Below are 12,852 nucleotides of genomic sequence, written 5' to 3'. Positions count from 1 at the left end.
GCGCTGAGTGAGGGGCAAAGCGAGCGCGAGCTGGATGCGGCGCGTGAACCGCGGGAGAGCCCGGCCGCTCGCGCGCTCGGGCACTGTCCAATCACTGTGGTGCTGATCATCTGTGGTGACGCCGGCGGTGACATCATCACGAGAACAGCGCGGTTTAGTCAGAAAACGGTGAAAGTACGAAAAACGAACTGAAACGGTGCGTTCAAAAGCATAATTTTAACGTGTTACACGTTATTTTTCGTGACATGACTTGTGTTTGTAACAATATATAAACAATTACAACGCTTTATAGCACTTATAGTTGTAGGAAGAGTTAAAGTTCATTTTGAGGTGTTTACTGAAGTATTTGTCAACTATAACTTGTGTATAAACAGTGTTTTCTATAAACATTAAATGTGGTACGTATTGAAGAATGCATATTATGATTAGTATGGTTATGATGATGATTTGTTGTTGTTGTTGTTGTTAATAGGATAAATGTCTTATTGTGTTATCAGTCACTGTTGTGGATGCCTCATAGGAGAAGGTTTTTTTTGTGCTTACGTCATATTTTTTAGCAACTTTAAGGTATTGCTTATCACTGTTAAACCAACTGGATGTATCTTTTCAGCCATGTGAGACTGATAAACTGACTGTTGTGTAGAATTATATGGCAGCATTTAAGGACTGCATGGTCCACAGCTCCTCTCAGTTAAACACAGATAAGACTGAAGTCCTTCCTGTATATCGTGCAGATAGCAAAGCTTCCATGGCTGCTCGGTGTGTTGGGCGTCTCTCTTCAGCTGCAGTCAAGTCTCAGAAACATATATTCGTTAAGGCTGTGTGCTTGCACATCAATTCTTTGAACTCCACATTTTTATGTGTGTGTGTGTGTGTGTGTGTGTGTGTGTGTGCGTGTGCACTGTGGTGTCAGTATAGCACTGACACAGTGCTGGTTAACCTCACATAATCAGTGGCGTGTAGTGTTATTTAATATTACTGCTGGGTTACTGGATCAAAGCTACACCTCTGCTGCTCCCTGCCCATTAACACTATTAACCCAGTGCTGAATCAGCTCTGCATTGACCCCACACTGTGCACCACCTCATTTGACTTGTTTATAAACCGAGACAGCACAGAGTAGAATAACATTTTGCAGCAGTGTAAAAAGAAACCTGTCACATCACACTCCAAAACGTTTGTACTGTAAATGCTGCGATTCATTCTGTCTGATTCCCTGCACTCAAACACCTTTACACCAGGTACATTTATACAATGTCAGGTGCACTTCATCTGTGGCACTGCATGCAACAGAGCAATAACTGTAACCTTTGTCCTGACATTGATTATGTGAAGAACAAGTTCATGAACCTCCCATGGAGGTTACTCCAACAATGTAGAAATACTCCATGACAGGTAACTCCATTTATGACGTACTTCTACTTCCACTCCACGGCAATTCAGAAGTAAATATTCAACTGTTTACTTCACTACAATTGTCTGTTAGCTGTTTGATGTTTTATTATATTTCATAACAGCTCAGAGATCAATAAATAACAACAATAAATAACCAGTGGAATCACTGACAGACAAAGGCTCACACACACATTCAAATGGCACTGACTCATCATTCTGTGTGTCTGTGAGTGCAGATAAGAGAGAGGAATAAGGTGCTCTCTGCATTGTCGTTTTATTGGTTCACACACTGATTACACCTGATCACATTTTAATATTGATAAGACTTGGAATGCACACCAGAGGAATCATCATCAACATCATCAGTATAAGTATAATAAATTTAAAAAAGAAACGAGAAAAGCTTCGTTTTACATACAGCAGCGTTCTATTACTCCGTCGTCTTCACGTGAACTGAGGAAAATAAATCACGACGCTCTCCTGAGGCGTCTGAGTTCAGCCTGAACGTGACACCAAGGCCAGATACTAATGGAATAAGGATTGTTTGTCAAAGGGGACATTTACTGTAAGTGAGCAGCGATCCTATTAGAGCACTGACACCATGAGGGTTTGGACCGGACAGGAAGAAGGACTGTTGGTTTGGGCTTCACGGCCTGTCTGAGAGTTTAAGTGTTAGAAAAATCAAAGGAAACTGCACACAGAAGCTGCAGAGAGTCTGTGGTAACGATGGCTCCACTGTGAATAACAGCTGACTGATTTTCAGTGCTTTACGATCACTTCGGTTCATTTTTCAACACATAAAAACGAGCTCAACTCGGTACCTGCTGTCCTTTAAGCAAAAAAACACAAAAATCACACGATCAGCCCTCAGAAGTCTCCTCATATTAGTACAAATGTCAGTGATTATAATCCAGTAGATTAGAATATTACTTGTCCAAAATAATCTTTTTGAAAAAGCCTTTCATTGAAGTTTTACTATCTTACTGTTTTTATCTCATTTTATTGCTGGACAGGTAACACTTTATACTAAAGTACACACATTCACCATTAACTAGCTGCTTATTAGCATGCATATTAGTAGCATAATGGCTATTTATTAGTCATTATAAATCATTTATTAATGCCTTCTTCTGCATGAACTGCATGATCTACTATTACTGGAGCCTTCCTCAAAGACCTCCTGACTGCTGCTTATTGATAGTCAGTAAAGAAGTTGTTATACATCAATTAAGATCTTATTAACCCTAATAAGGCATTAATAAGGGCTTTGTAAGACTAATAAAAAGACAATATGCTTAAATAATGTGTTAGTGTATTGTGTTGTTCTCTGTTCTCTTATTTGTTTGGTTTTGTGCACTGCAACTATAGTGCTGAACTGTTTTCATGTGACTTTTCCCTCTGTAAAGCATGTTAACTTTGTTTAGAAATGCACTGTACTGTAGAAATAAAGGTAAATACACAGATCACTGAATCCAAGTTTGAAACCCTGATGAACTGACCTCTGCTGAATGATTTATAATAAGATTCAGAGTCAGTTTAAAAGCAGAATTTCATGATGATCTTATTATATTTTAAAATGCAACACTGATTGAAATTCAGTGATGAACATGTACAATGTTGTAATGCTCTGATAAACTCCATGCATGATGTACTACCTCATTTGATACAGATTATAGCTGCAACTAATGATCACTGTCAGCATCAATCTGCAGATTGTTATCTTGATTAATCAATCGATTGTTGAGCCTTTACAGAAAACAGAAATCGTGTATTGCTTGTTTTGTCCGACCAACAGTCAAAACCAGAAAGACATTCAGGTTAAAATGATGTTTGGCACTTTGGTTCGAAAAGTGACTTAAATGATTTATCAAAATTGTTGCTGATGAATTTCCTGAATCCACGATGATCCGATGAATTTCAGCTCTAATTCATTTTTGTGAGTTTTGTGTGTTTTTTAAGGAAAAAAATAAAACATTTTGTGGTGCCACTCTCAATTCTCCGGTGTAAAAACTGAGCCAAAGCAATCGTAAAATACTATAAAAGCTGTTTGTAATGAAGTAACAGAGACTTGTGTGTTAGTTCCCACGCTCACTCTGATCACATTCACAGTTTGAACCCTGCAGCAGACTCAGACACACAGTAACTCTCTGGTGTTGCAGGTTAGCGCCCTCTTGAGGACAGGTTGGTGTATTATCACGCAGGATGGAGCCTCTATGTTGGGGCATAAAATTTACAGAAAATATGACCAAACCATTAAGTGAATGCTAATAATTAACAGACTTTAATTTTGGTGTTTGGTGTCTAAAATCCTGCCTGTGTCCATCTTGAGCTTTTTAAATAAACATATATGTTCTTTAGAAGTGTGAAGTAAAAAGCTGCATTTTAAAAAGCAGAAAATTAAGACCCTGATGTAAAATCTGAGGTGTGACATTTTCTTCAGTCTGTTCCACTCTGACAAATTAAACATTAATCATGTTATGTTTTGTCTTTGTCAACAGCCATTTTAAAACTGATCTGGATCCAGCAGTTTCTTTAAAAGACGTGTTCTGATCCTCACCAGCATCCTCGTGCACTACACTATCATATCAACACAAAAATAGTTTATGCACTTACAAAGCCCAGAAAATAGAGGCAATAGATTATAGCTCAGCAACAGTTCAGTCCAAAAAGAGAGAAATCAACAAAATGCACGATAACACCCAACTTACCAATGTTATTAACTCGGAATATCATGCAATTAAATACCATCTACAGCATAGTTGTAGTTAAGTCACCACGATGAAACGGGAAATTTACATAAACGTGATACTATCATTTCAACCATTGTCATAATTTCAGTAGTTAACTTGCAATGTTCAGTACACAGAGATTGGATTAAGAACGACAGTAATATCTTAGCATGCTGCATGGTTTTCACTGTCTCACAGAGCGGCTCAGAGGGGTCCGGCGAACACGCGGAGGCGCCGGTTCAGGGTCAACTACACTCCAGAGGAAGAGGGAAGAAGCTCCACTGAATAACAAAACAAAAGGGATAATTAAATACACCCACTGGTCTCTCTCTGTGAGACACGTGCTGTTTGTTCATTTCACACAGGCAGCCTTAGTCGTGCAGAAAAACAGCCACTGGTAATAAGAACACAGGCAGAGTCATGCTCGTCATAAAAAAAGAAGCTGTACCAGAATGAAGGGTTTAAAATGACTTAGAAATATACTGTACAGTTGAAAGAGCACAACGATAGACTGCAGCCATAATAATACTAGAAGTAAGTAACAAGAATTTATGTTTGAGGAGAAGTAAAAGGAGAAACGTTGGACGGGAGAGCGCTGCGCTGGAGGCTGTGCGCCGCAGAATACAGGCGAGGAGGACAGGTGTCGTCCAGGTGTGCAGCCACATCCGGGCCGACCGAAGACAGGGCGCGGGTTCGAGAGTTTTCTGTTTGGCTGATATGCTCTCTGCTGTAGCGTAGGTTTTGGCGATGTCTGTGGTTGAGATTGTAGAGAGGCAGAGAGAGAAGAGCGAGGTGGGTGTGCAGAGTGCAGGAGGACGAGCCTCGTCCCAGACTCAGACTCCTCAGACTCCTTCACACCACCCTCCATCCACCTGCACCTCTCTCTCAGTCCCATACGCTCACTCACATCCTCCAGTGATTCCTTCTCTGCTCCTCTCTGCCTGCTCATCTGCCTGGAAAGAAAAGAGACAAATACTGAAGTCTGCCTGAATTCAAACTGTGAGCTTAAACCTGCAACACTTTAACACTCTGACGTCCCTTCAAGCCTCTGCATCACACCTGTGTAAGCTGCATACTGGACCATGATTGGCTCCAGACTGGCTGTGATGTGAAGTTTGCTCTGTCAGCAGAAGAATGTGAAGACTCTGCAGATCCACACATCCAAATTAAATAACAAAACATATTTGAGTGGAGGAGGACATTAATCCTGCAATTACTGTTTTTTGGCCACTTGGGGACAGCAGAAACAAGTTCTGAGCACAACACTGAGCAACATGATCGTTCATTTGGAGTCATGTTTGTGTCACCTGATGAATGTAAGTCCAACAGTCACTCTCTTTTATCTCTGTTTTTGGTCTCCACCAACCAACAAAGACAGGAGACGACAAACTACAAGATTAAATCGGCAACAAAAACACAATATCCACGTGGGGGCACCGGCAACGAGATGTAAACACAACACTGACACATTATAAAGCTGATAGAACTAACTTAGCTACCACTCAGCTATTTGCACACCCAGCAGATAGCTGTCTCTCCTTTCAGCTCTGGGTTTGGTCTCCTCAAACCAAATGCTTAATGCTTAAACTTTGTCCTTGGAAGGAAGCTGCGCCCTGCATGTGAAAACGATCTAAATGAGAGCGGTGAGACTGAACCAAAGCAGGAAAGCTGCAGGTCGTAAAACCAAACCAGTGATCTGAAAGAGGTAAAAACACTTCAGATAACATTAAAGATGCTGATGATTAAAGCCACAAAGCCCCAACTGGTTTGGAATCAGTGTGTGTGCATTTACCAGACAGGGAATGTTTAAAGAAAACTTGCTGTTGAGTTGCATTATGGGAAATGCAGTCCACAGGATTCAGCTTTTTTGAGCTTGAACTTTTGACTTAAGTCAGGAAATCTGCTTCTGCTCCTTCAGCTTTTAATTGAAAATGTTTAAATGTGAAATCGTGTCTGTCAGCTTCTTAATTATTTTAGTTTGTTTACTGAATCATAAATTGGTCATATAGTTTGTACCTCATCCCTGCAGCGGGGCAGCAGGAGCTCCTGAGCAGTGGAAGTGGACGTTTTGCCACCGGCTTTCCCTGCGGTGCCATACTCTGGTCTCTTCTGATTGGCTGGAGCGGGGACGGCCCTGCCCGTCGACGAACTGCGTCAGGCGGATGTAGGCGATGCAGGCGGCGTCGTCCCCGATCATGTGCACGTGAGGGTTGAGGATGGTGGTGTGGATGGGTTTGCTGTTCTTGGAGAGGACTGATGGGAGAGAGGGATCCGACTTCAGATCGAAGCATTTAAATCTACCAACGACTCACAAAAACAGCAGCAACAGTTTTAACTGCAGTCTTACGATTGTCAAAGTAAAATCTGTGGAAGTCCATCCCCTCCACCAGATTACCCAGCCCCTCCGGCTCAAACGAGGTCAGACCGGGGTCGCAGATCTTCCTGCAGAAACATGCAGCACAAGGTCAGAATACCACCTTAAATATCATGTTCGAAACACATAATTTCCATCAAGAAAAGAAATGAATGAAAAGTTAGACATGAAAATAAAAATACTGCTGATAAGTTCTCATTACTAGTTAAACAACAGTTTGACTCATAATCCATAACTTTATCTTACTGTCTGTTACTGATTTTTAATAATATTTTAACACAGAGACTCAAATTTGACTCAAAATTTTTACTCAGTAACTCATCATTCTATCCCAGAATTCAATTTTGATGCAGCAACTTTTAAAAAGTGACTTTTTACTTTAAAGCTCATAACTCTTCACTTTCTTATTATTTTGAATTAGCAGCTTGAAGTTTTGAATTAGTAGCTCAAATGTTTCACTTGATATCTCACAATTCTGACTTTGTAACTAAAAATCTACACTCAGTAACTCACTGTTAGCAGCAGTGGAACGAGTATTCAGGTCCTTTACTGAAGTAAAAGTACTAATACCACACTGTGAAAATACTCCACTAGAAGAAAGAGTACCACATTCAAAACGTTACTGGAGTAAAAGTATGTAAGTATAATCAGCAAAATGCACTTAAAGTATGAAAAATGTTGCTGTAGCAGTAAAATGTTCCTGTCAGTGTTTCTCTATCATATCTGATGTTTGTGGATTAATATTCCTGCGGAGCTCATTTGAACTACTTTATATACTGTTGGCTGGTTTAATCTACAGCGATGCATCATATTCTATCAGATCATCATATGTTTGTAGTCTGGCTGTCCTGTGAGAACCTCGTATCTCAGAAAAAACAGCCTGTTTTCAGCTTTGCATTTTCAGCTGATTCAAGAGGCTTTTTAAACAGTTTATTTAGCTGAAGAAGGAGGAGAAGTTTCTCAAGACATGAAGGAAAACTTCATCCTTCAGTTTATCACAAACATTCAACAGGAACACATCTGGAGATACGAGCTTCTCACTGGACAGGAAGTAATCTGCAAAGTAACTAGTAACTAAAGCTGTCAAACAAATGTAGTGGAGTAAAGAGTACAATGTTTGTCTCTAAGAGGTAGTGGTAGAAATATAAAGTAGCAGAAAATGAAAACACTTAAGTAAAAGTACCTTGAATTTGTACTTCAGTATAGTACTTGAGTGCACGTACTTAGTAACACACACAATGACTGCCTCATAATGAGAATTTTCATTTTTATCATGCATGATAAACTGGGCTTCCATCAGAGGGGACACACTTTAATCTCCCCTCCCTCAGTCTGCTGAGCATTATTCTTAATTGTTCAGTCGGTGAGGGGGTGAAGGGGATAAAACAATGACTGTAATTACTTTTAATCTTTTAATACGAAGACAAAACACATTTCTACAGCAGTCACATGAGTGGTTTCCCCACGGCTCCCTCTGGAAAGCTCCACTGTTCATTTCACACTACAAAATCACACTTTTCCACCAGCTGATGAGGCTTTTTTTGTGCTTTTTATGGGACAGAATGAGAGGTGGACTCACGCGTAGGCCTCAAAGTCTCCATTGTTGACAGCTTCAATAAGCTGCTCTGTGATCTTTATGATCTCCTGTTTGCGAGCTGCAGAGAAGAAACACAGTGAGAACAATGTGACTGTATGTGACCAACCATCAGCATCAAGGTGAAGCCACAGAGTCCTGATGCTCTGCTGCACACAGCTCAGCTCCGATAGCAACTAAAAACCCCTTCACAAACACACCGATACTGAACCCAGTTCAGACTCACCTGACAGCTTGTTACTCATCGTAAGTCTCATCAGTCATTTCTCTGTCATCCGTGAGTGAAATCTCCTCCATGCTACAGACACATAAAAACTACCTCCATGCAAAAAGTTGTGCTGTTTCCCTCTTCAAAACCCAAATGTCCCTTCCTGCTCCATGTAGCCGATGCGTCGCTCTCTACCGCCATTCATCATCCTCATATCTCTTGTTAGCATGTGAAGCTGCCTCGGCTCATCACGCTATTCTTGTCTCAGGCCTTTAGATGAGATTTACTGTGTCCTTCTCCCCTCGCTTCCTCCCGACACTGAGAGGAAGGCTTAGCTCGCTCTGATTGTCTCTCTCTCTCTCTCTCTCTCTCTCTCTCTCTGTCGCTCTCTTGCTCTTCTATGTTTTGTCGGTAGAAGTATTAATTTGTAACTAGTAACTAAAGTTATCAAATGTAGTGGAGTAAAAAGTACAATATTTCTCTATGAAATGTAGTGCAGTAGAAGTAGAAAGTAGCAGAAAATGGGAGTACTCAAGTAAAGTACAATTATATAAAATTGTTCTTAAGTACAGTACTTGAGTAAATGTACTCAGTTACATTTCAGCACTGTCCCCCTTCCTCTATCTTCCCCCCCAATGCAACAAAATCAGCTGAACAAGGCTTCAGTATCACTTTAATTAAAGGAGCAGTGTGCAGGATTTAGTGCCATCTAGTGGTGACTTTGCAGGTTACAACCAACTGAACAGCCTTTTCCTCTCCCTCCCCTTCCAAGCGTGAAGGAGAACCTGAAACATGAAAAGTTTTCTCTGGACTCATGTTTGTTAGCTCATTACAATAGATATAAAGAGCTAATTACTAATGACAGCATCATTATCAATATTATTTTATATTTCTGACAGTAGATCCTCTTACATCCTACAAACTGGTTCTGTCCAAAGGTAATAAAATTCAAATACCAGAATCAACACGTTATATCTGGTTCGTTTAGTCAGTTTAAAAAACGATGTCATGATGTCAGAAAGATTAGTGACGTGTTTGATTTGAGTGAAACCTGAAAAAAAGTTACTCTGAGTTCATCTTTTTCATCAGTTTTTGCCTTTTCTATTAATTGGTTATGAGGCTGTTGTGAGCTCGTAGTTGCTGTCAGTTTGCATGTTTATATAATCTGCTAGAAATCCTGACTGCATCTACTCGCCTCGAACAAATCTTCATTCTAAAATAGTTATTCTGAAAGAGAAAATATGCAACCCATCCATATCTGACACCAGTAAGAGACAAGCACCTGACAGGAAGTAGGAAAAAACACACATGTGTGTGCGTGGCTCACCTTTCACATCTTCATCCTCAATAGTAGTGTTGCTGCTGTCAGATGATTCCTGCAAAGTGCACAGACACAAATATTAATTATTATTATTATTAAAATAAAGTGAATTGCACACACACACACACACTCACACACACAAGTGTCTGCCATGAGACGCAACAACACGACTCTATCCGAACACGACTGAGGTAGAAATAAAGAACAAAGACAGCTGACTCAGCAGCTCGCTAACACAACCCCATCTACAGCCCGAGCTGCTGCCGCTGTGCTGACGGACACCGACGACGGGACATCACATGACTCTCAGCAGGGGTGAGGGTTAATCTCAGCCAGCAGCCAGAACCACTGAGGGGCAGTGTAAGACAAGGAAACACCTCACAGGACCCACAGCTGCAGCGCCGCACACACGCTCATGCAGAAATACGCAGGTGGATGCACACAGAGGTACGCACAGGTGTTCAAAGAAATACACCTGCAGAAAACCAAACACCAAACACTCACACAGGTGGAGAAACAGAGTGAAGACAAGGATGAGAAGTGAAGGAATGAAGAGATGGAGGGAGGGGAGGAGGATGTACCTTGATCCCATCTACTGGATTATGGATGACAGTAGTCTGAGGCTCCTGGAGGAAGAATGGAGAGAGAGGACGAAAGAGAAGGAGGGAATGTTTAATGATGACAAAATGAGTGCCTGAGGTCAGTCGAGAGGAGGACGAGACGATGAGTGAAATATATTCATTTTGAGGAGAGACAAAGTTCAGATGGAGGGTGATCGTAAACAGTTCCCAAATGAAATCATCACCACTAATGATTGATCTGTGCCAAGCAATCGTTACTAAACTCAACTCTGCAGTATCAGTCGCTTTTTGTGACATTTCATAAGAATGAATCACATATATAATTCCATTTTTCTTTAGTTTATGATTATCATGAGTTTTCTACATGCATACGAGCTGTGCTACATGCTACATAGACACTGTACATTGTTTTTAAAGGATAAGCATGGAGCACTGACATGGTGATATTCTATATTTTTCTTATTGTTAACGAATGCCTTGAAAAAAACTAACCAACACTGACTGAGTCTACTAACACATATTCTGTGCCTGCTAAATCAATAACTTGTCAAATATGGCAGTTTGAATCAGTTTTCAGGCTCAGCTAAGCTTTCAATATAAAGCAGTAATAAAAACATGTGGTTAAAGTTGTGAAACAGTCCGTTTGAAACTACTTCTAAAACTACTTGGTTTGGTTTCGGGAAAGATGTTGGTTTAGGTTAAAATCATTACAACATATTACATGTTACATATGTTGGTTATGTTTAAAAAGTTTAAAAGCAGTCAAAGTCCACTTTTGGTAAATACATCAGAGCACCAAACGTGGATTAATCCGCTGCTGAAAATAGTCCCCAACAAATGCACTATTTCCTCCTGCGTGTTTAATGAAAACTACAGTGAGCAGCTGTTTTAGGAAATTACTGAACCTTTTTAACATGAAACTACATATTTGTGAGCTGTTTTTAAAGATTTATGTCTTCAGCAGGAACCAATGAGCTCCCAGCTGAGAGCCACAGACAGGAAGTCGGCAAGTACTGAAAGACGGACTAACATGTTGTTGGTTTTATAGGATTTGTCGACAATAAGAAAATGGTAGAAGAGCACAGACAACACAAGGCTTATCATTTAAATACAACATAGAAATAATACAGAATAGTGTCACTGTTATGTGTGAAGGAATAACTTTACATTATGTAAATATGAAACCTGTTAAATCTGGATTAAATCTCATGAAAAATAAAGACACAGAAACACAAACTGCACTGTTTTTTAATGAATTCTCTCTGTGATATCGATCTTTATTCTAACTCAGAGGAAGAGTTTGAAATTTTGGGAAAAAGTATTACTTGCTGTCTTGCTCAGAGTGTGTCGTGTTCAACTGTTAAGTATGAAGCTAGAGCCGGGAGATGATTAGCTTATCTTAGCATAAAGGCTGGGAACATAAGGAAACAGTTAGCTTGGCTCTGTCCAAAGAAAACGCCTCGAAAGCTGACTAATCAACTTGTTCGTTTAATCTGCACACAAACAGAAGTGTAAAAACAAGTTGCACTGACTGATCAGAACTTTGGATAGAGCCAAGATAGCTGCTTCCAGGCTTTATGCTAAGCTAATCAAATAGTCTCCTGGCTCTACAGCACAGACCTTTTCATTTAACTCTTGGCAAGAAAGGGAACAAATGCATTTCCCCAAATTATCAGTCTTCCTTGAATTTCTTGACAAAGTCAGAGTAACAAATCACTAAGATCCACTGGCCAGAACTACACACACCGTTCTCCGTCTCTGTTTCACACACACACACACACACACACCTACACACTCTGCATTTTTAAAGTGTAACGGACAGACAGACGGACACAGAGCTGTACCAGTGCAGCAGAGGGGATGTTGCCTTTGGGACTGGTGACTATGCTGTTTCTCGTGCTGTTTGTCTGGGGCTGTGCAGGAAACACAAAGTGCTTTATTAGTGCTCAGCAGCAACGGTGAGAGTCGCCATCTGCTGGTTGTAAAGTGGGTGTTTACTGTGTAGAAAACAGTGTAAAACAGGTAATAATAGAGGCAGAGTGCTCCACAGACACAAATAGTGGGTAGGAAGAAGAGTCGTCCAGAGAGCGGCCAGTCAAAAACCAGACAGAACCAGAAAGGTTTCACACATTTATGACCACAGTATTAATTAGATAGAAAGGCTTTACACAGTTCATCATGTCGGTTAATTTCTATCTGCAGTAAAAATCCAAATCAATGCCAGCTCAGATATTCCAGTCTGGGCTTTTTAATTTTCATTCACTGGCTGTGGATGCTATTAGACAGATGGCAAATTAAACCAATGACAGCTGTGCACCTCTGCAACATCTGCCAGATATAAAGAAAGAAACATCAGCGTCCACTTTGCCAAACTGCATGTGCTGTTCAGCAGACATTAGTGTCTCTTAATGTATCCCTCCCCAGTAAACAACACTCAACCGCATCATTTCAGCGGAGGAAGATGAGGTCAAAAAGACAGAGACGCAGCGCTTATGAAAGGACTGTGAGGCTAAACAGGCCGTTCACACACACACACACACACACACAAACACACACACACGTAAGCAGCCAGCAACCTGCTAAATAAACCGGTTTTGTAAGGACTCACAGAGACATAACCAACAACTCCTCTTCTTCTATGAGAGCATGC

General features: G+C 40.6%; 1 protein-coding gene across 1 annotated transcript in view; it reads right to left on the bottom strand.

Annotated features, from left to right (window-relative positions):
* Nucleotides 1-1,664: 1,664 nt before the first annotated feature.
* LOC121623068 (calcium/calmodulin-dependent protein kinase type II subunit beta) overlaps nt 1,665-12,852 on the bottom strand; it is a 45,826-nt gene continuing 34,638 nt past the window's right edge. Inside the window, exons 15-21 of the mRNA XM_041960206.1 lie at nt 12,047-12,115; nt 10,203-10,247; nt 9,628-9,676; nt 8,078-8,153; nt 6,472-6,566; nt 6,141-6,377; nt 1,665-5,077 (exon numbers count right to left, since the gene is read on the bottom strand). Of these exons, the coding sequence (XP_041816140.1) occupies nt 6,142-6,377; nt 6,472-6,566; nt 8,078-8,153; nt 9,628-9,676; nt 10,203-10,247; nt 12,047-12,115 (570 nt within the window). The 3' untranslated portion in view covers nt 1,665-5,077; nt 6,141. The remainder of the gene's footprint in view (nt 5,078-6,140; nt 6,378-6,471; nt 6,567-8,077; nt 8,154-9,627; nt 9,677-10,202; nt 10,248-12,046; nt 12,116-12,852) is intronic.

This window comes from Chelmon rostratus, chromosome 19 (genome assembly GCF_017976325.1).
Source record: "Chelmon rostratus isolate fCheRos1 chromosome 19, fCheRos1.pri, whole genome shotgun sequence".
NCBI lineage: Eukaryota > Metazoa > Chordata > Actinopteri > Chaetodontiformes > Chaetodontidae > Chelmon > Chelmon rostratus.
The sequence above is the reverse complement of the archived record's forward strand: the minus strand, read 5'-3'. Positions and strand labels throughout refer to the sequence as shown.